Source organism: Colossoma macropomum, unplaced genomic scaffold, assembly GCF_904425465.1.
Source record: "Colossoma macropomum unplaced genomic scaffold, Colossoma_macropomum, whole genome shotgun sequence".
Taxonomy (NCBI): Eukaryota; Metazoa; Chordata; class Actinopteri; order Characiformes; family Serrasalmidae; genus Colossoma; species Colossoma macropomum.
This window is the reverse complement of record NW_023494795.1, coordinates 16012571-16036484: the sequence shown is the minus strand read 5'-3', so window position 1 is coordinate 16036484 and position 23914 is coordinate 16012571. Positions and strand designations below refer to the sequence as shown.

General features: G+C 38.4%; 1 protein-coding gene across 1 annotated transcript; it reads left to right on the top strand.

Annotated features, from left to right (window-relative positions):
* The first annotated feature begins 8633 nt into the window (after window positions 1-8633).
* On the top strand, window positions 8634-23086 carry LOC118815487 (desmoglein-4-like). Its single transcript, XM_036581634.1, is given in 15 exon segments — window positions 8634-8892; window positions 11829-11957; window positions 12222-12383; window positions 12867-13011; window positions 13430-13593; window positions 13932-14066; window positions 14237-14368; window positions 14370-14423; window positions 14964-15442; window positions 15543-15685; window positions 16630-16851; window positions 17019-17252; window positions 17548-17675; window positions 18473-18754; window positions 19832-23086. Coding segments are annotated over 15 exon segments (3549 nt in total). The 5' UTR covers window positions 8634-8838; the 3' UTR covers window positions 20918-23086.
* The last annotated feature ends 828 nt before the right edge of the window (window positions 23087-23914 follow it).

The following is a 23914-nucleotide window of genomic DNA, read 5'->3' as shown; positions in this document are numbered from 1 at the left end:
TTCAGTTGAAGTCTTCAGCAACACGTGTGGATAAATTTTGGTCATGAAGAGGTCTGCTAAATTCTGAAAGATACCATGGAAGAGTGGAGGGCTTGTTTTTTTACCCATCTTCAAAGCCACAAATAAACTTTAAAAATGTCAGTTGTCAGTTTTGGATTTGATATTGTATTGATATACCTGTTTTCCTTTCTGAGTCATTTCATTTTCATTACATTTGTAATTGGTAATATGAGCTAGTTTGACTGAATAATAAGCAGTGTGACTCCACACGTCAGCCTGAACAGCCAACGCTGAATGGATTGTTTGGTTGAGACAAACTTTATTAAGTTAGTGTTTTAACCACATAATCTATGCAGTATGTTGACTTTGTTAAATAGACAAAGTAAGTAAACCCACCCTAAGACCAGCAGTGAAAGCAGTAGCAGGACAAACGATTTCCTTATTTCATTTACGTATCCATAAAAGACTGAATACAGGGTTATTAAACTGTTCAGAGCAAACTAGATGGATATGTAAGTGGTAACATACTCCTGACGTACCGTGTTGCATTATGGGTTGCAGTATATGACGAAAGCTCTTGCTGCATACTGGAATATTTTGCAGGAGTGGTACGTCATCTTGATATCTTTGGTGTAGTGGCGAAATTCATGTTGGTCACATGCTGCATACTACTTACTAGGGATTTTGCCGATCAGTGTTTTTGGGGGCAATACTGATCAGCATGATTGGGCTATAGCCGATGCCTATCAAAGGCGGAGCTGAATGCCACATTAAGTGATTAAGCACAGTAAGTGTTCCTGAAGAATGCTTGTTAATATGTGAACTAAACAGCAAAACAAATACACCCCTCCCTACAGTGCTCCTTCAGAAACTCTACCCCCTAAATTCATGGATGCGCATTGCTAAAGCGAACAACACTTTTTTAGATTTTTGTGGCCATAAAACCCTACGCTGTATGGACAAATACCATGATATAATGTTAAAGTGGACAACGACACAGCAAGTAATGTAACTAACATTAACTCGTTTGTGGGTTAGCAAACTGACAATTGTTGCTACGAAGCTAAACAGTTGACATCACACACATTAGCAAATGGAACAAAACAATATTGACCTATTGGTTCTCTGAAACAGCAAAAACCACCTTAAATGCTGCAGCAGTTACGTTCTGGCACCACAGGCTAGCATAACCATTGAAACAACCATAGGCTATGCAACAGGTACAGTTAACAGGACAAAACAGTCCCCCTGCTTCATGTATGGATTTTTAAATTTGCAATAAAAAGGACTGACATACATTTGCTTTTGTAGCTCTGCGTCTTATATTTATTTTCAGCACCTGCCAAAACCATAGGTCATGAAGCTAGTGCTGGTGCAGTAAGCTAAGATTAGCACTCAGTTGGTAATGTGCTAACAGAAATGTATTCTCAAAGCTTTGATAATAAACACAGTGAGTTTGCAGTGAAATATAAGCCAAAAATGTAATGATGTACTTCAGTACAAATATTTTGTACTAGTGAAATAGATATGATTAGGCTGAAGGCTCCCTATTTGCTCGCGTCTTGTTCAAATTTTCTCATTCCTATTTGCAGCAGTTACATTCTGGTGCCTCATATGGTTTACATCGCTGATTAGCTCTTTATTTATGTTAAATGATTTAAATACTGCATCAGACACATTTTCTATGATTCTATTCAAACATTAATGAATAGAATTATTGTGATATTATTGTGATAAATATTGCCTTTCCTAAGCGGAACTCAACCTGCCCTGTTAGCTCTCCATACTGAGTGATACAACATGCAGAAAAGAAACAGAAGGGGGCAGTAATGTGCATACAGCTAAGCACTTAAATGCCAAACCACAGTAACTACATTGTGTCCAGCTGGTTCTGAGTTCTGGTCCTGGAGTCGCCCTGCTGTGCACATTTTAGTGTTTTCTTGGTGTAACAGAACAGCTTCAACTCAGTAAGGGCTTGTTAATGAGCTGATCCACTGGATTAGGTGTGTTAGAGCAGGGAAAAAATATCCAGGGCAGGGCTACTCCAAGAGCAGGGTTGGGAACCACTGATTAAGGGCAGGAGTTCTCTTTTTTTAGTCCCTTTTTAGTCCCTTTTATGGAAAGCAAGTGCCACTGCACTGTTTTATTTGCTGAATTTAACACATTGCATACAAAAATATGTGTTGTTTATATGTGCTGTTTTATTTTAAACTCTTAAACTTAAATAGAAATTGTGCACTAAAGTTTGCAGAAAAAATGCCAAATTTAAGTTTGTTCCCCGTGGAGAATGTGTTAATTTATTTTTACTTCAACTTTCAAGTCAACACAGTGTTTCTCAAGGGGTGTTCAAACCTTTGCATACACCTGTACCTTCCCTTAAAGAAAAGTCACTTTTTTCACACCTGTTCTTTTGCATCTGATAAAATATTTTTCGTATGTGAAATGTACACAAATCATGTTTGTTCATGTGAAATTCATGTGACTTTTCCATAAAGGGTTATATAGCTATAAAAGCTGCGGGAAGTGTTCTGTTCTGCTCTCAAGTTCCGTTCTTAACTATGTCACCTGCTCTGCCTTGCCAGCGGTGAATCAAATCCATTTTTAAATCTTAACACCAAAATTGCTCATCAGCAGGTTTGATACTCAATGTAAACTGACAAGGCTCATTTTTAAACAAGTTCATGTCTTCTCAGAGCTCCAGTACTGTTGGTAAAACACACTATTACAGAATTCGTCTCCGTAGCGCTATGCAGTGAGGAGTGGGAATCTTGGTGATTGACATGCGCCGCAGGGGAACAGGGCGCTGTCTGGTTTATAGCCCCACCCTTGGACACACAACAGAAAACAAATCACCTGCCACACCCTCCCTTTCTGCCTCCCTTTCTGTTCCTCCATTCTTTCAGTCGGTAATCTCTCAGTGAGTCACCTCTGCGCTGTGAATGCGTGAAAGACATGTTTGTACATTGGCAGTGATAGCAGACCTGGGAGCATTTGTGTGAGTTTACTGCTAAATCAAGGGAGTTTCCTGCCAGACTGGTTTGCTTGATGTGTCTCTACTTTGTCTGCTTTGTTTTTTCTTCTTTAATTTCCTTGCCATCCCCTGTCCACAAGTCAAGACTTGGGAACTGATTTATATTGTATCTCAGTTAGTGGTAAAAGTCTAATTAACATGCAGGTCACATTCAGTGTGTCCTCCCTAAGTAGACCCCCAACTACAAAGTGTGAAGGTCTTTGTAAGGGTTACAGTTACAAGAGTACATAAAGGAGTATTTCAGTGCTTTTTTTTAACCTAATGAATATCTGCTGCATATGTAGCGTATGATTGATTACCACAGACATGCAGTTGTGTACAAACGTTTTGGTTCCCTGGTCATATAACATGTTTTGCTGATTTCCTAAGTGAAAAAAGTGAGCACATTCTCTACAGCAAACGCACTTCTGCACATTTATTATTTGCAAAATTTAACTAATTAATTAATTAATTAATACTGGAAAAAATAACAGATTAAAATGTGGCTTGTGCAAAAGTTATGGCACATTTTATAACAGATGTTTCATTTTTCCAATATGTTACACTCAAAACTGTGCACTAAAATTTGCAGAAAAACCCTAACCACGTTCAGGGGCTACAAATTATATTTAGCTAGAAGCCTTATATATATTACGTGTGCTGCATTTTATGTAATGTTTATCTGTATTGTCCAAAAATGAATAAATAAACAAAAATCTCATGAAAATGTGTAATTTGACAAGAGATGTTCAAACTTGTGCTTACGATTTTATGATTTCAATCATTTTAACGTGTTTTCCTGTATGTGTTTCTGTAAAAGAGCAGAAAACCTGTTGCCTCAAACACAATTATAATAGAAGCCAATGTGCAGGCACTAGAGCAGCTCCCCATTGGGTTCTATTGTAAGTGTTCTATTGTAAGTGCTTTGACTGTGCAGGGAAATCATCTCCATAAGCGACCGCATGCTGCAGATGTAGTATATAGAGATTATGTTAAAAATGCTGGAACATTCCGTTAAAGAACTTAAGCACTGCAAGGTAAAACAAAGTAGGGAGACAGAGAAAGAGAGAGAGAGTGGTGAGGGAATGCAGAGAGGCAAAAAAAAACGTCTGTTTCAGCATGCCTACAGGCAGGGCAGGATAAGTTGACTCATTTTTTCTCTCTCCCCTTGAGCTGCCCCCCCCCTTTTTTTCTCTCTCTTTCCAACCCAGTCCCTCCAGCAGACAGCAGAGAGCCACACCCAGAGCCTCACCCTCTCACACTCTCTTTCACACTCCTTGTCACACACACACACCCTTTGAGTCTTTCTAGAACCCATGTTAATAAAGTTCAAAGTTTGATCCATTCCTCTAGCAACAAGACATCAGAGAGTAGTGTTATGTAATATTACCTAACAATAACACAGTGTCCAGTTTCAGTGTTTAAACGCTGAGCTGGACTTTCCTCACTAAGACTCCGTTGGCCTAGTAGTCTTGATAAGGTAGTAGTTAATGATGAACTCTGTTGGGAGTGAATATCATTATGCATTCCTTTGACTTGCCAGATATTTGTATGTACATTTTTGCAAATGTGTAGGCACACGCTTTAGGGAGTATGTGTTTTTAGAACTGTGAGCTCCTGGCTAAAGAGGCATGAAACTAAAATCATCCTTGGAGTGCAGGATAAAGTTCAGGCCTGCAAGAAGATTATCACCCTAAACGCAGTAACTCACGCTAATGAAGACAGCATGACAGCGTGTTTCCGAATATAACAGGCCCAACTTCTGAAAGTATATCACACAGCAGTTGCTCATGACTGCAGTACACAGTCCTATGCAGAAATCAGAGATTTAGTTTCCAGTCAAAATGGTCATTTCAGGAGATATTTCTCAGGAGATTAGATAAAACACTTTCTTCCTATCTGCTTGCATGAGGAAGGAAGAAGTCAAAGGAAAATAAGTGAAACAAACGTTTAAAAGTCATAGAAAAAATTGGACTCTACAATCATACAAGGCCTGGCAGACCACCAAAGCTGTCTCCATCAGATAAACCATGTCTGAAAGGATTTGCAGCTGTCAAGAAGCCGTTACTGAGAAAACAGACAATAAAAAAAAATTGCAAATCAAACAAAGAACAAGGACTGACCACCCCAAAGTACTTGAAGAAAATGCATCTAACTTCTAAGACTTCTAAAACTTTGGAGGTGTGGAAAATATTTCTGCAGATTTCTTTGAAAAACTGAATGCAAGTCTCCTAAAAAGAATGGAAGGCAAAGTGCAGAGACACTAAATACTGAAAATACTATTATTATTGATGTTATTTTTAGTTGTTGAGGCTTTTGTGTAATTTTAAGTGAAATGTGTGTTTTTTGATTTTTTTTCTTTATGCTGAAAAGTGAATAACTTGTACTTAATGGCCATTTTGACCATGAATTAATTATATGAAAGGTGGTCACTGACATTTGCACACTACTGCACAGTAGGGATGTACACACGGGATAGGCCAGGACTGGAAACAGCTGATTTTTGCATCAAATATGCAGTGTCATTTATTTTTATTTAACTGATCTGATCATTACTCATTGTGCTAAATAGCCAGTTGCCTCTTACTTTCAGTGTAGCACTTTATTTGATTGAAGTTATTTAAATAGGTAACTTGCATTTAAGAAGTTAAAATGACAGTTTGGCCCATTAAAGTGTAAATAATGTTGTTTATATTGCTGCTTTGTCTCATTGAAAGTATTGAATATGTGCTAGGGTTTTCCATGTGTTCAGTTCAAAATAAAAAAGGCTAATAAAAATCGATCGTCGGCCAATTTTACTGTGAAGAAATCAGAATCACAGTCAGCCATGAAACTTCATGATTGGTGCAACCCTAGTATACACAGCTATATTTCTAAGAACATTGTTACTCATAGATCAAACTATAATATAATTAGGAAAAACCCCTGACAAACAGCATACACTGAAAATGAAACACCACGCAGGCAGCGCGGGACCTGCCTTTTATGTTTGGGGTGTGTCCGAAGGTATTAAAAAATAGCTTAACTACAGTTTCACATTACCTGCTTATGTGTGCAACACTGTGCCAAACCAAGCTGCGATGAAATTCACATGTAAAGATGACTTGTTCTTTTTCCATTTCACCCTTTTGAAAGAAAAAAAACAGCATCTGTGGGCAGATGCTGGCAGATTAAATGCTTAAATAGAAATTTCTTCAGGGCAAATGGCATCAAAACCTCATCCAAATAGAAGTCCGCATGAATGAAAATGTTATCCAATGTTTATGCCTGAACTACCTTTTATCAACTGTTTATGGTAGAGATTCCTTGTCGGTAACGATGATATCAGCAGAATATGCTGGATGGAGGGACAAGAGTAGAGGGGTAGTAGAGTGTTTAAGCATAATTCTCACAGGAAAGAAATATTCTAAATAAGATCTTTTAATCTCATTTACTAATCCTAGACATCAGTATTTCTCAGAGAAGGAAGGAATTTCTCTAGGTGCAAGTATCAACGTAAATTTAAGTAATGTAGACAAAACATAGACAAAAAAAGATAAATAATGCAATGTGTATGTGTATGTATATATATATATATATATATATATATATATATATATATATATATATATATATATATATAAAATCACTGTAATATCAAAATCTCGTATCTCCAAAACGAGAAAAAACATACTCTACTTTTGATGTAAGTCAATGGAACCAGACTTTCCAAGGAATTTTGGGTAATTTCTGTTTGTTTATTCATCATGAAATTTACACACAATGTATAAGACCACAGGTATTTTCAAATTATGTCAAAAACAACAAACATGGAGATATGCGGATTTTCTTCCGACAGCAGCGATATATACATATATAGATATGTGTGTGTGAATGTGTGTGTGTGTGAGAGAGAGAGATTTTTCTATATTATATCTAATATATTTGTAAATACATACATATATATATATATATACATACATCATCTAAACCGCTTATCCTACTGGGTCGCGGTGGGGTGCTGGAGCCTATCCCAGCTGTCATTGGGCGGAAGGCAGGATACACCCTGGACAGGTCGCCAGTCCATCGCAGGGCAGACATACACAGTCACACACTCAGTCATACCTAGGGGCAATTTAGCATGTCCAATTGGCCTAACTGCATGTTTTTGGACTGTGGGAGGAAACCGGAGGAAACCCACGCAGACACAGGGAGAACATGCAAACTCCACACAGAAATGACCCTGGTCGCCCGGCCGGGAATCAAACCCAGGCCATTCTTGCTGTGAGGCGACAGCGCTACCCACTGCGCCTCTCTCTCTCTCTCTCTCTCTCTCTCTCTCTCTCTCTCTCTCTCTCTCTCTCTCTCTCTATCTCTCTATCTCTATCTATCTATCTATCTATATATATATATATATATATATATATAGATAGATAGATAGATAGATTCATGTGAAAGTTATTTTCTCCTGTTTCTAAAATTTGCCTCTTGCGAAACAACCCTCAGATTTTCTCACCGTCTCTCAACCGTCTCATAGATTGCTTAACTATTTAGTGTCTGACTCTTCTCACCCCAAACTTAGCTGAATAATATTTACATAGGGAAAGTAATCTCATCATTTTTTTTCAGCTCTCTGCTGTATCTCAGACCTCCTTCAGCAGTCTGTCATGTAGAAAGAGTCCTTTTCACCAGAACTTACAAGGAAACGCTGAGGTTAATCTCTTTTTCTTAAGGGGGTTCAGGAGAAATAATTCAGAAATCAGTGATCGTCCATAATATTGACAGACGTTTGAGGCAATCTTAGGAAAAACACTTTTCCCTTTTGTTTGGCCAAAAAGAGTTACCACTATGAGCATTATGGATGTTATGTTGGTCACAGGTGGCAACCCCCACAGTTTACCTGTACAAAATCATTTTTATGCGGCTGGGATGCAGGAGATGTAGTCAAAAATAAAGATAAAGGTACTTTTAAACCTCTGTCTCACCTTGTAGATGACACTACACTATCAGAAACCTTTAGTTCTGTCAGCTCACTGCAGAACACAGCCTGACTCCTCTCTCTCTGCTTTAATGAATATCTCTCTCTCACCAAGTGCCTTTGAATGGCTATGTATTTGACAGTGTGAGACACTGCTTAGCTGGTTAACTCCTGTTAAATGAAATACAAATAACATGTTAAATCTGTATAAAGTACTTGATTACCAAAGGAATACATCACAGTAAAGTTTTTAAAAAGATATATTGACACCATGATTAGAGTTCAGTTTATGTTTCATTAGCTTTTTCAGATTGACTGTTGTTGTTTTTTATTTTGTGAAAAGTGAAGGGAACTGTACTTTAACTTAAAATACAGTTATTATTATTATTATTATTAATATTATTATTATTATTCAAATGATCACAAAAAATACATAAAATATCTGTATCTAGCTTTAATATGGTGATTTTGGGCTGTCCCATAATTGCAGTGGTATATGGTTATGTTCTGCAGTTTAATCAGTTTTAAAAAGTCATTTTAACCTGTATCCAACATTTTATGTGCATTCATGTAACCAAAACCAGAAAGTTCGTTACGATGTTTACGGAAATCACCTGATCCTGTCTGTCTGTCTGTCTCTCTCTCTCTCACTCTCTCACCTTCTCTCTCTCTCTCACACATACACGCCCGTGACGTGCAGTTCCCAGCCCAGGGTGAGGGTGTGTGTGTGATGATGGAGAAAGAGTAGACCTCCTTCATTTATCTTCAATTCTTTCTTTCTCTCGGTGTTTGACGGTTGGACTCGACTCTACTCGGACTAAAGTGCTCGTGCACGGCAGCTCGAGGGCGCAGGAACCCCGCTCTTCCGGACATGGCCCGGTCTCTGTCGACAGCAGCTCTCAGTCTCTTCTGCTTCGCTTTATCAGTGAGTGACTTAGTTTCGAATTTTCTTAGGAGACGTTTCCGTGTTTCTTTCGGCTGTAAAACTCCCCACGATAAGCTCTGAGTGCCCGAAGCGGCCGCTCAGGTTACCACCTTATTACTGAGCGCGTTCAGAGAGCCGTTTGTCTTTGAACCAACAGACGTGTAAAGTTGTGTTAACGCATAGCGCAGTCTTGTAAAATAAATGGTCGCCTACAGCTACACTGTCTAGACTAACGTTAGTCAGTGTCCCAGAGTAGTCGTTGCATCTGTATGTTCACCGTGTGTATGTGTGTGTGTATTGTTCTGACCCGTGCTGTGGACTGTGGTTTCGAGACCCCGACTCTAGCTAGTTCGGCCAGTGTGCCCAAAGGCTACATGTTCATTTTTAGCTCTTTGCGACTCCAAGTAAATTGTTTGGTTCAGTCTCATAGCAACAAGGCCAGGTAAAAACATTGCTGTAAAATGGGCTTTTCCACTTGATTAGGGTGGAATAGAGTCTCACATTCCAGTCTTTGTCATTTCTTCACTTTTACAAACTGTTCACATGATGTGGTTTGGTAGAAGGAGTTGGCTGAGATCGCTTTCGTGGCACGGCTTTCGAAAAGACACGAAGCATCCTGTACTGTTGATTTGGAAGATACTTTCATAACCTACATTTTTGGTAGGGTGTATGGAAGTGGCTCCCATTCCCAGTTTAAGGGCCTAATGAATTTCACATTGCTGTTTTCCCAACAACAATTCCAACAACAGTGGAAAATATCAACATGATTACCTGATTCAGCAGCAGGTAACCATCAAGCTGTGAGGATAGGGGTGAAAGGGGATTTCCATTTTTTTCCTGACTTCTCTATAAGTCAATTGTTAAGTCATTTGGAGTGGTTTAATGTGATTCTGGAGAATCTTCCTAAGTCGGAATTGTTCGCAGTGGGGGTGATAGGAACCAGACGTCTGAAGAGTTTAATGTCTCGAAAAAAAGCTGTATTACAAAAAAAAGGTTATGAATATGCTGCCTAATGTCTTAGGATTGTTTTAGGATTGTTTTGAGACAGTCCTTTGGACTACAATGTACTTTTTCAAATCCATTAATGGTAGCGAGATACATGTAGGGTGTTAAAAGGCAACATGGTCCCCAAAGAAACCTTTTTTTTCCAATTTACCACTATTTTCTCATTCTCAACACATTACAGGTAAACGCTCAGCAGACGTGTAGACATTTAGATTCACCAGTGCTTTTGGAGAGTAAATGAAGTGGCTATATTTGTGTTGTAGACATTGCGACCCCTGGTTCCTATCACCTCCACTGTAAAGAAATTTTAGTCTTTGTGTTTCTCTACAAATGAACTGTTTCACATCAAACCACCATGATTGACTTTGTTTTTATCTTAATGTTTGAATTATGCATACAATTAAAGAATTGATAGAATTCCCCTTTAAGGTTAGGAAAAGTAAAATAGTGTGCGGAGCATGTTGTCCCAGGAACTGGAGTTGGAAACAACCGTTTTTTGATCATATATTGAATAAATGAGAAGTCATAATTCCCAATAATTGAGGTAATTCAGTTTTCTACAAAGGCAAAAAGTGCATTGCAAACATGTTAGAACAAGAAAGTAGTTTGGCAATAGACAATTGTGTCCCTACTTAGTTTTATGGCAGTTCCTGATGTACTTGTTCAGTCCTACAGTCATATTTGTGTTTCAGTAGGAGACACCTCCTACTAAGATGTGTGCACAAGCTTGTCTACAGCTAGTTTTTCACTCACCACTCTGTGCTCGTGTGATTGCAATCATCTTGAATCAGATGGGAATGTCTGGTAGTTAGCCTGATACAAGGAAGGCCAGAAAGATGTCCTGTGTGAATATTAGCTGTAGGAAAGTTGGTTTAAAATGAAGAATACAAAAAATGCTGTAGCCTTTTCCTAATCTAACACACTTGACACAGCCTGATGACCATTTAAGTATTATATCAGAATTAGACATCTCATATTTACTGTGCTATTATACAGAAAGCAGTCAGAATAGACAATGTTTGAAATAGACGTTGTTTGTTTTGTAGAAACATGAAATATGTTTCATTCCGAAATGTTGTGTTCGGTTAATGCAGAACATCAGGACAAACATCACAAGTACTTTATTTGTCAGTGACAGTCACCTTTAAACACCCACTGTTAAAAATGATTCGATGCTTAAACTTTTTTTGTTTTCCTGTACATGCCTAAAAAATTTTGAGTTAATTGAATTTAAAATAATGTAAAACAACAAAGCAACCATATTACTTACTATTTGAAGTTAAAACATCGAATCATTTCTTACAGTGTGGAGGAATCTCTGTAACTGCTGTGACAGTCTTTGGCAATACATCAGCATCGACTTCCGACAGACAGAGTACCAGTTACAGTGTGAAATGTCTGTGTACTGTGCTTTGCAATAGTAAAACCATTTAATTGTGGTGCTGCCATTGCGCTGTTTCAGCGGTTCTTGAATATGGCTTTAATCACTGAAGCGGGCTGGCTTGTCACTGCTTTGTGCTGTATTGGCTGAGGGAGATGTTTGGTTGACAGGAGCACAATGTTGCGATAGGTACTATCCTGTCAAGCAGATGGCTGTTCAGACAGGCCCTTGATTTGTCCACCATTTTGTGCCTTCCGTGTTACTGTGTTGTGCCTTTCCCTGTTGGTGTTGAAAACGATCGGTGCTGTTGTACTTTGATTCACCTGAAATCTATATTTTCAATATGATTAACATCAATTCTAGTAGTTCATGTTTAGTAGACACTGAACAGTCGATACATGTTATTGCATAGAACAACAGAAAAGAGAAGACTTGTGATATAAAAGACAAGACAGAAGAACGATCCCATTGTAGGTTCATGCTTAGGCTACCATGCAAAATGCTTGTAAGTTTAATAGCTAAACTCTCTCTCTCTCTCATCTTTTTCTAGTGCGTGTTGGAAGCTGAGGCCAGAGCAGACTTTTCTATAGCCCTTCACCGGCAGAAGAGGGAATGGATCGTTCCTCCACAAGTTCTGGAGGAGAATGTGGACCACACCAAAAAGGAATTCATTGCTAGAGTGAGAATGCTCTCATTATCAAAATCTGGCTTTCTTCTCTTTGGCCTAAAAACATTTTTTACCATTCAAAAATGCCAGCTGCCATTTACACTGTGCAAACATTTTGTGATAAATGGTCGACCAGATGATTTCAAAAGCAAACCTTTCCATTTTTTTAAGTTACATTAACTGAAATTTAAAAATGTTATTTCCCTCTGCTGTAAAGTTACTGCTTTTGAGATTCTAGGTTTTCTTGATAACTTATGTATGATATGTATGTTTCAGATTCGCTCGGACAAAGATGACAATGAAAAGAACTTAATAACCTATGCCTTAAGGGGCGTTGGAGCAGACCAGGCACCCTTCAACCTGTTTGTTGTGAACCCTGACAGTGGTTTTGTTCGGATAACCGGCATCCTGGACCGAGAGATGATTTCGCAGTACAATGTAGGTCTATTTAGAGCAAAAGGCCCATATCCTACATTTTTCTTGTTGTTTTTTGTTTGTTGTTTTTTTTTTGTTTGTTTGTTTTTTTGGCTAAAATCCACTGTGTGGGTTTTTATTACTATGCCGTCAAGACTGATACGTAAAGGATATCTGTTCTGATTGGTTGCCCTTTTATTGTGCTTCATTTTAAAAGCAGTCCAGGCTGAAACATTGAAAATTCACCATTAGTTGGTGGGGCTGAAAAGATTAATAAATGTTAATGCAGTGGTTTTCTTGACATTAAAAAAATTAGAAACACATGGTTTCTTCAGTTTATTGGACAGGGTGAACTGTACATTTTGAGACTTTAACAATGTTTATATACTACTACGCTAAACTCTTTTATTTAAAAAAAGTGAATTCCATGAGAATGGTCTCTTTATGAATCAGAGTCTTCTGATAATATTGTTAATTTACAATATTAACCTTTCTTCACCCTCACAGCTCTCTGGAATTGCTACGTTCACTAATGGCACAGTGGCAGAGAATGACATTCAGCTTAGAATAAAAGTGAAAGATCAGAATGACAATGCACCCATCTTTCCTGCCACCATCTCCCCAGGCTTTGTGAAAGAACTCAGCGCTACAGGCAAGTCCCTAACTCATTACCCTCTCAATAATATTGCCAACATACAACATACCTTGGTATTGCGAAAGATATTTATTGGAAATTTAAGGGGATGACAAGATGAGTGTTGGTGAGATGACACTGATAAAATTCAGTATCATAGTATTTTATAAATATATACTTACATATTGTATAGTTCATCATCTTGGAAACAGGGACACTGCTATTAAATGGAATAGAGTATTGGTTGTTGTACATAGTTGTAGTACTTGTTATCTATCACTACTACTAAAACTAAATATTTATATTTTTGTGTGACACCGATACCGAAATAACAGTGGGTGATATATTGCCCAGCGCTAGGTGAGAGTATGGTATGTTCATGTATACGCATAGCCATTGTTAGTAATGCTAATGACTCTGTCTTTAAATTCTCTAGATACCGTTGTAATGAAGGTAGTAGCCACTGATGCTGATGAACCTGGGAACCCCAACTCTCAGATCCGCTATGACATCATAAAACAGGACCCTCCAGGGAGGATGATGTTCAAGATCAATTCCAAAGGAGAAGTGCTGGTTAGTGATCCTAACCTAGACAGAGAGGTAAGGAATCATACACCACGCAAATCATGAAAGACAGTGGCCTTTCACCTTTTCACCATAGCTGCTTTTAGTTTTTTAGTGCAGCTTTGTGAAAGATCCCAGCATGTCCTTAATTTTAATTTAATGTCTCATTTGAATTAGAACAAAATGATAATTAGTGCAATTACTATTGTTCGTGTAGCTTGTGATATATATATATATATATATTTATTTGTAATAAAGTTTACAAAACCTGCAGTTTAACAAGTGGTAATTCAGCAAACTATGTATTAATTAAGTGGATATATTTTACTCATAAGTCAAAGCAGTGTCTCATTAAAATGCCCATCTCTGTGCAGAGTATTGATCACTACACGCTTACTGTAAAAGCTTCAGATCTCAATGGGGCCTCAGGGTGCCTCACAGGAACAGCATCTTTCGGAGTCCAGATCCTGGACGAAAATGATAATATCCCAACACTAGAGAAAGAAACTGTAAGTTTTTATTACTGTTTTATCACTGTTTACTGTGAATGTTGATTGTGCTCTTCCAGTGTTATGAAATTAGCTCGTGGTTCTTTTGGATGCAGAAATATAGGTTAATGAGACTATTAATGAGACTGTTATTGTACTCTAAAGAGACTTATTTCTCTCCTTGTCTGCAGTATGAGGGCAGTATTGAGGAGAACACAGATGGCGTGGAGGTGATGAGAATCAAAGCGAATGATCTGGACATGGAGGGCACCGACAACTGGTTGACCAAGTTCGACATCGTGTCAGGCAATGAAGGGGGGACATTTCAGCATTTACACTGATCCAGACACCAACGAGGGAGTCTTGATGCTCGACAAGGTTGACATATTTTTTTCCACATGCCATAACAGATTAGTCCAAAATGTTACATTATGTACATACTAAAAAATAAGTACTTTTACTGTTGTATTATTTGTAATAATTTTATTAGTTGAATAAATTAACTAAACTAATTCAGAACAGTCAGTCAGGCAAAGCTATCCAGCCGTCAGCAGTCCTGTGGTCAGGATGAAGGGCTAGAAGATGGCAAAACTGATAACAATGTCAAACACACTGCAAGAAACATGCAGTCTGAAAGCAATATCCATGCTTTTTCAACCAAAAAAATAAAACCGACATTAATATGTCATATTTGAGTTTCTGCGCTGTTGTGCGGTTCAAGTGGTACTGATATGGCGTTGTTGGGGTCTTTGAAAGGCATTAAAGTATAGAATTTTTTATTTTTTTTTACTGTGCAGCAACTCTGTAATTAACTACATTACGAACGTCTCTTTGCTTTGATCTTTTATTACATCAAACAGTATTGCAGCATCTGTAGTAGGATGTGCAGATGAAGTGACGCGTGTCCTCTGCTTTCAGGCTGTGGATTATGAGGAGGTCAAAGACATGAATCTGGGCATTGCAGTGTCCAACGTGGCTCCTTACCATCCTTCAGTGACAGGAAGTGCAGGGACAATCGGACTCGTGATCCCAGGAGCAGGCACAGGAGGTGGAGGAGGCACAGGAGCTGGAACTGGTGCTGGTACTGGTGCTGGTAGTGGTAGTGGTAGTGGTACTGGTAGTGGTAGTGGTACTGGTAGTGGAGGAGGAAGTTTAGGATCAAGTGGGACCAGTGGAGGGTCTACTGTACTAAGACCAGGAAGCCCAGGTAGCCTTGGAAATGGTAAAGTCTACAGTGTGAACATCAACGTAAAGAACCAGCCTGAGGGCCCACGCTTCAGCCCCAAAGTAAAGGCAGTCCCCCTTTCTGAAGACGGCAAGACGGTTGATATAAAAAAAGTCATTGCTAACTACCCTGCTCTCGATGGGGATACAGGGCTACCTTCTAAGAACGTCAGGTTAGTGTGCATTTATATTTTCTTTCCACAATTTGAAGAATGACTAGTTCATGCGAGATTTATATACGAAACAAATACAGAGTTTTTCCCTTTTTTTCAGATATGCCAAAGGCTCTGACCCAGACAACTGGCTGACCATTGATGAGAAAACAGCTGATATTAGACTAAACAAACTTCCAGATCGGGAATCCCCATACTTGGTCAATGGGACGTACATAGCCAATATCCTTTGCATCAGTCAAGGTAAGTAAGCCCTTTGTGTACAGTAATAAGGCAAAAAAAGTTTCTTAGTTATTTTAGTTTTAGCCTTTTGTGTCTTTAAATATATACAGATATGCTTTATCCATTTATTTTTTTAGTTTTTAGGTAGGATTTACAAAGGGCAGAGAATATAGAACTGATAATGTGATGTAAAATATGTTTAGTCTCTCTTGCTACATTGAAAACTGTAGCAGTGCAGCTATATACTCACTAGGGGGAGGTATAGGTCTTTAGCTTACTTTATCTACCTACTAAGTTTTGTTGGTTATTGCACTGATACAACCTGTCCTGTAGGGGGCACCATGAAATAACGTTAACAGCATGGTGTATCAGTGCCATAACCAACAAAACCTAGTAGGTAGATAAAGTAAGCTAAAGACCTATACCTCCCCCTAGTGAGTATATAGCAGCACTGCTACAGTTTTGTTGGTTATTGCACTGATACAACCTGTCCTGTAGGGGGCACCATGAATTAACATTAACAGCATGGTGTATCAGTGAAAATGATATTCTTTATTTGATTAAATGCTTACAGAAGTGATTTACATACAAATCAGACAAGCTGTCTAAATAGAATGTGTATCCACTTTCTCACAGTCTACATTGTATTTGGAGATTTAAAAAAGACTTCTGTTATGCAATGCTGTTGTATAATCACTAGGGGGAGCCTACTTGCACTGCTGAACTGTTAATAATACTGGCAACAGGTTACTGCAGGAATTACTACATTACTTGTTCTGAAGGGAGCGCAATTTATCACCAGTACAGCAACATACAGATTAATGGCAATAAAGATATTAGATAATAATGTCTTTGCGCTTTGATTAAACAGTTTGTCATTTTGATCCATTATAAATGTGTGGAAACCACTTTCAGAATCATTCAGCCAAACTTAGTGAAGCTGAAAATGTATCTCTTTTTTACAGACGCCCCCTATACGACAGCTACAGGCACCATTGCCATCCAGGTGGAGGACTTTAATGACCACTGCCCTACTCTGACGAGCCAGGCACAGACCATGTGCACCAACCAGGAAGCTATATATGTCACTGCGGTAGACGAAGATGCTCCTCCCAATGGAGCTCCTTTCACTTTCAGTGTAGTTCCTGAAAAGACCAAGGGAAAATGGAGCGTGGAGCACTTAAATGGTATGTAGCGATAGTTGTTTGACCTAGAGTTATAGTGTAGTGTAAGCAAAAATTACTGCAGAGGACTTTAGCCAATGAAAAACAAATGATAGCTTGTATTTAGCAGTCCTCAATATCAGCTATCCCTCATTTTTACATTGATGTTACTGTTTTCAATGTTATTTTAGAGACAACGGCCATCTTGAGAACTCTTGAAAGTCTGTGGCCGGGTGTTCAGGAAGTGACAGTGGAGGTGCGTGACCAGCAGGGGGAGGCATGTCCAGAGCCGCAGGTGCTAAAATTGGATGTATGCACCTGTGATCATCATAGTCTGTGTGGTGCCCGTGGGGCTCAACAGAAGGGCTCAGTGCTTGGCAAAGCTGGAATTGGTCTGCTTCTCCTGGGACTCCTTCTGCTCTTACGTGAGTTCAGTGTTGTGTCTGTTTCCTCTCAGTGGTCTAAGCTTTATTTATATTTATAGATGTTAGAGGATCTGAGGCAATATTGCTTGATGATTTCTGTGTGATAGAGTTGTTGTTTGGCCTAAATGTAGTGATGTGACGGTAGTTGACATTGATACCGGAACCCTTGAGTATGGACACTTGTATTTACTTTAAAAACTGTATACCGACGTATTTCCATGGAGCAAATAAACAATAACGTAGACACTGATTACCATGTTTTACCATCAGCTAATAAATTCATTTCTCTCCACAGTTATCCCACTTTTGCTGCTTTTCTGTCAATGTGGCGCAGCCGCTATGGGAGGAGCCTTCGCTGACATGCCCTTTGACACCAAAGAGCACTTGATCGCCTACCATACAGAAGGGCAGGGAGAAGACCGGGTAAAGCCAGAACCTATAACTTTATCTTCCATTCTGTTCTGTTAATCTTAGTTATGTGATATATGATCAATATAATAGGAGTGTGTTTGAGTTGTCAAATACACAGTTAACCATGGAGGGCCAGTGTTCAGATACTGTAATGACTATTCAAGTATTGTACATGCAGATTTTATCACAAGATATCAGAGAGAAAAGTCACCAATAGCTTAAAAATGTCAGGTTATTTTGACATGGAAAGCATCATTGATGTTGCATGCAAGATAGTGCCCAAAATTCCTACTACAAAAACACAAAAAATCTGATTTTTGAAAATGATTCTAAAAGTACCAGCGGTGGACATGCTGTTCATGAGCTTTAAAAAAAGGGAGAGTTAATGAATAATGTCTTTAGCAAGAGTATCATGTCCTCTCCTGAAAACCCCTAACTACTATCATGTATTGTACCCAACAACAGCAATGTGAAACAGTTAGCTACAGAATTAGTTTGAAATATATTGAATGCTAATTCATACCACTGAATAATATACAACATACTGATGGGTGAAGAAACTTTAATTGCAATGGAAAAGTTAGTTTTCAATTTATGAAACCTTGATCACAACCAAAGATGGTCACTGAAGAATTTTCATGGTTACCTGAACAGCATTTAAACCCCTTCAAACATTTGAAAGTCAAAATTCTCCTATTATGCTGTACATCTATGTTATGTTTAACATCTCAAGTCATGTGCAGTGCAAAAAATGCTTAAGCACTCATGTAGTCCCTTATTCTGACTGCCTTTGGTTATTCCTTTGACAGGATGTACCCATGCACCTCAGTGCACCAGAGGTTGATGGTGGATTGGTCAACATAGCCTCTAAAGGCAGCTATGGGGCTGGTGCTTTTGGGGCTGGTATGGCAGGAGCAGGAGCTGGTTACTTGGCGTCTACCTTAACAAGAGGGGGTGGCTATGGGCACAATCAGATGGAGATGACCTCCATGGAGCAGAGGATGAATTCTGGTCTTGGAATGATGAGAGAGGAATTTGACGATGATGGAATGGCTCTTTCAGAAGATTTCTTGAATCAGTACTACTCACATGTAAGTAGATATGAATTAGGAGGCAACCACAATGCAGTGATCAGAGATTGGCAGGAGAGCGAACTCCACATTTAGAGGGTTCCTGGCACAGTTTTGCCTTCCTTTACATGCAGCTCATCAATAATAATTCAACTGTATTAGAACACAGTAACACTTTATTTAAAGGTTAGGCTACCTACATAGGGACTTAAACATGCATTGAAGAATACATTTATAAAGCAATACCTGAATATTTACACACACCATCATTCCCGAATAATGGCAGAGACCTAGTTAAGAACACAATATACTAGTTCTGTGGAAGATTTTGATGCCCTTGAATTGAAGTGAATTTTATACACATTTCCACGAATACTGCAGTTAGGTAAAAGTATAAATATCTTTCATAAAATATTACTTGAGTGAAAGTTAAAGATCTAGTTCTGTATTTCTGTGTGAGCACAAAAGTATGAAACTGTAAAGTGTAAATTATTACAGTTGTATCATTGTGAGTAACAGTTTCTATTATGGAGAGTGTGCTGCACACATGGCAAACAGAGTTAGGTATCCTTAGGAGAAATTGTGCTTTTGTACCTTAACTCATGAAATATATAGAACTAATGATGTTGATAGCAAGGCCTCTGCCTAGAAGTTTTGTTGGGAATCACAGTGTTAGGCAATTTATGTTTAAGGGCTTTTATATCAATAGAAAATCATTCACTTAATCATTTTTATGTCACTTTACGACTACTGCCATAAGCTGTCCATAAATACTCAAGTAGTGCTTTATAAATTTGTTTTTCACTGCTTATGTATGTGTTATGAAGTCCCTGTCAAGCCTAGCTTTCAAATATTTAAATATATAAGTTATCAAAACACCTAATTCTGCTGTGCTGTGCCCTTCTCCACTGCAGTCCTTTATAGCTCTTAATACAGTAAAGTACATGAAATGCTGTAAATTCACAATCAGAGGTTAGGTTACATATAGTAACATAAAATATAAAGTGCTTTAATCCCTTAAAGATTTAGGATTAGTAATTTAACAGTAAGCTTTGGGATCCAGGGCTCAACATGCATGTATCTTTCCCCTTTCTGCAGAAGAGTCAGGAGCTGGATGTCACGGCCAAAAACTCTCTGCTGGTATATGACTATGAAGGTCAGGGGTCACCAGTTGGTTCAGTTGGCTGCTGCAGTCTCCTTGAATCGAACAACGATCTGGAGTTCCTCAACGACCTCGGGCCCAAGTTCACCACTCTCGCTGAGATATGTGGAGGCACAAAGTTCACAACAGAGGTCTCAGCCCCTCCTCCCTCTATTCCGAAACCCATCGTGGAACGCTCAGAACCAGTCTCCATAGAAACCAACCTAGTCAACACTGTAAACGTTCCTGCTAGGCCTGCACCATCTTCATCTATACACGTGGAGGAGAATGTGATGGTTACAAACAGCCATGCCTCAGTAGTGGCTGACAGGAAGCCCGCCCAGACTCTGATCGACGTGAAGCCCACCCAGACTTTGATTGATGTCCAGCCAGCTCAGACTCTGATGATGCAGCAGCAGCCTCTGTACTATGTGGTGGAGCCGCAGGTTTCCAGCACCGTGCTGTTGGCCGAGAGGCCCACTGTTGGATTGGGACAGAGCATGTACATGCTGAACAGTGCTCCAGTGGCTGAGAGAGTTCTAGTCCAGGGCACTGTTCCTGCACAAGGCACGATAGGCAGGGGTGACAGAGTGATGCTGCTGGAGACGGGTGGAGGATCCACCCAGGCACTGAACACAGGCCTGCTGCAGTCGGCTAACCTGTCCGGTTCGCAGCTACTGCTGGTGGAGAGGGGAGCACAGGGTGGGCAGGTCCTCCAGGGGACACTGCAGAGAGGCGGAATTGCTGGCTCTCAAGGCCTAATGGTAGTGGAAGGGCAGTCAGGCCCCGTGATGCATGGATCCCTCCAAAGAGGTGTTGCCACAGGTGGTTCTCAGAACGTGCTGTATATGGAGGCGCAGGGCGGGCCATCAGGAGTTGTTCATGGATCACTGCAGAGGGGCATGACCTCCAGTGCAGGGTTACAAAGCGGGACTGTGGGATTGAATGGAAGCTCCATCCAAATAAGCAGAGTTCCAACCTCCTCACAGAAAGTGGTCATCCAAGAGAAGAAAGTTGTGTCAACTCAAAAAAGCCCTCTGTAAAGATGCATGGATAACATCTGACCAAACTGAATGTAGTAAGCAGTAAAACCCCCATTGCATTAACTACATTTTGACGTGGAAAGGTTTTCAACTTTCTTTTATCTTCATTACACTATGCACATTGTATACTTGTCTTTGAACGCAAGTAACATATAACACTTTTTTAGCTTTATTTGAAAGGATGTTTTTTTTTCTTTTTTTTAAGGTTTTAAGGTGTGAACTTCAGTAGTGTACATCAATATGGAATTGAGTGTCACATTGCAAAGAACAGGCCCTTTTGAATCTTTACCATTAGTCGTTTGCCACCACTTTTAAAATATACACGGATCAGCTTCCATCAGTAGCTTCATAGGTGCTCATGTCCATATCCTGTATTGAAATCCAAATGAAATGCATCCACAGTAATACTAGTGTTTTCAGCTGAAGTTCTGGAAAATTGAGATAGAAAAAGCAGCTGTGTGAAGTCAGTATTTGAATTAATTTAAATTATTAATTATTTGACTTCCAAAATTAGCAGTAGCATCAAAAGCACATTGGATAATGTAGCAGAGTGTGTAAGCCTGGGCCCGTAGATAAAGCAGTGGACACAAAAAATTATTTGAATATATCAGTTTTTGGATCAAGGCTTTCAAAATTATAACAAAACATTTATTAGAAGGAATATGATGTCATTTTTTGTATCTACAAGAATCTGTTCAGTGTATTAATATTTGTTTTATATAATTTGTTATGGTACAAATTCATTTTTAACAGAATAGTCAATTTTACCACTCAGTGCTAAAAAAAATGATTCAATGCCTCTTTGAACCCCTTTCTTAAAATCGTGTCAGAATAAAAGTTGTTATTGTTGTTTGTGCCACGTCTGTATAACAGACAGAAGATTTCAATTAGTTGAATACTTTTAAAGTTGCTCTATTTTGCCTCATTATTTTATTATTTCACATGTTTCAAACATAAAATTATGCCAAACTATTTTATGTAGAAATTTATATGACTAAATTACCCTTTTTAATATCTAACTTAGTACCTGCATATAACGTTGGATGGTTTTACCACCTGAGCTTTTTAGACTTTGGGAAACTTAAATGCCTAAATAAAATTTTATTTTGATGTACTAAAAATGTATTCATGCACAAGACGTTTTGTAGAAAAATGTGATACATATGTAGGTCATTTATTAAACTATTTAATAGGAGAATAATGGACATTGGCATAGGTGGCATATCAGTATCTATATTGGCCTGATATCAGCAGAAGATACTAGATTAGTTGTTGGAGGGAAAGTAAGAATGAATCTGATCCATTAATGAAGCTAATGACAAATGGTTTGAGATTCAACTGGGCCTTTTATTAAATAGACAATTCTAAAACTGAGTTCTGAAGGCGATTCTTAAGCTATTGTTCAGTGTTTTTTTTTTTTTTTACAGTGACTACCTTTCAGTCTGTCCCCATCAGTGAGCTTTAACTTTTATCCACTGCTTTCATAATCTTGACAAGTTTGTTTCTCTATTCTTGTAGTTTGGGCACTCAATGTTTTACATAATGTCTTGGTTCTCAGAATAACTCTTAAACTACTGCCAGCTGGTATTATTAATTGTATTTTTATTAAGATTTCATTACTTAAGATTGTAGATCTTTTTTCATCTGCTGAGTGAATATTTTGAACTTCTTTGTACTCTTTGCGCTTTGCACTGTAGTGAGCTCAGAACCTGAATATCTGGATCTCAACGGCTGAAGTTATTTACACATCACACTACTGACACTAAAGGTCGAACAATGCTAAAAACTGAATTCAACATCAAGCTTAAACGCTGGGCTAATGTTACATGGTTTTTAGGGGATTACTTGCGCTTTTGGAGAAAAGAATTATGTATATTTGCTGTACAACTGGACCTTCTTAAAGGCGTAACTCTTTTTTAAGCACCTATATTAACTTGGACCTAAGGTACTTCTTGTTTTTGTTTGCGCAGAATTTCAAAGAGTACAACAGCAAAAATGTTTTCTAATGTAAGAGCTTGAATGTACTCTGATATAAACTGCCATTTTTCTACTCGAGGGCCAAAAGTTAATGTCTGTATTTGTTTTTATTTGTGGGTATGTAGAATGTAGATAATGTTTTGTTGTGTTTATTATACACTGGAATACCAAATAAACAATAAGTAAATAAAACATCTTGTCGAGAAAGAATGAAGTCACTGAAATCGGAGATGGCATAACCATACAAATCCTTCTTAAAGTATCTTAGTAACATTTTGTAATTTAAAATTGTTATCTGTATATTTCTACCTGTAGAGTAGTGGAGTAGTTTGATCATGATTTAGATTCTCATCTTAAGTGAAGTGCTTCAATTAAAAATAGCTCATTTTGAAGTTTAGTAGTTTTAAAACATGTCTTCCTTTCCAGAGATTAGATGTTAAAGTTGTTGTTTGTTGTCAACAGTACTTATTATTATAGTTTTATTTTAGAGCTATAATATATAAATGTAGTTTGTGTTAGTTGTGGTAATTGTGTGCATGCTTTGCATTGCTGTGCTTTCAGTCACCATGTAATTAAGTGCATTCCAGGCAACAGCCTGTCAGTTCTTAAAGGTGTAGATGGTAGGTAATTTTTTAAAAGACTAAAAGCTTGTAGTAAATAGTTCATAGTCCATAAATCAGAGTATTTGGCCAATATTAAACAATCCTTGAGGTTTATGTTTAATAGTTACACCTGTGTAAACACTGTGAAAACACGGAAGACTGAAACGAGCTGAAATAAGGGTTATAGGCAAATAGCCAGTGTGTCCTGTGCCCTACTAGAAATTTGATCAGTCTTGCATAACAAGCCCTTTGACTTTAGCAGTGGATCAGTGCTGCTTCCACAGTAATCCACCTCACTTCACCACTACCTCACAAACATCTGATAATAAATTTATACTACAAACCCCCATGCCAAATACGTTGGGACAGTTTGTGAAATGATAATAAAAACAAAATGTTTTATAAATTCTGTCTGACC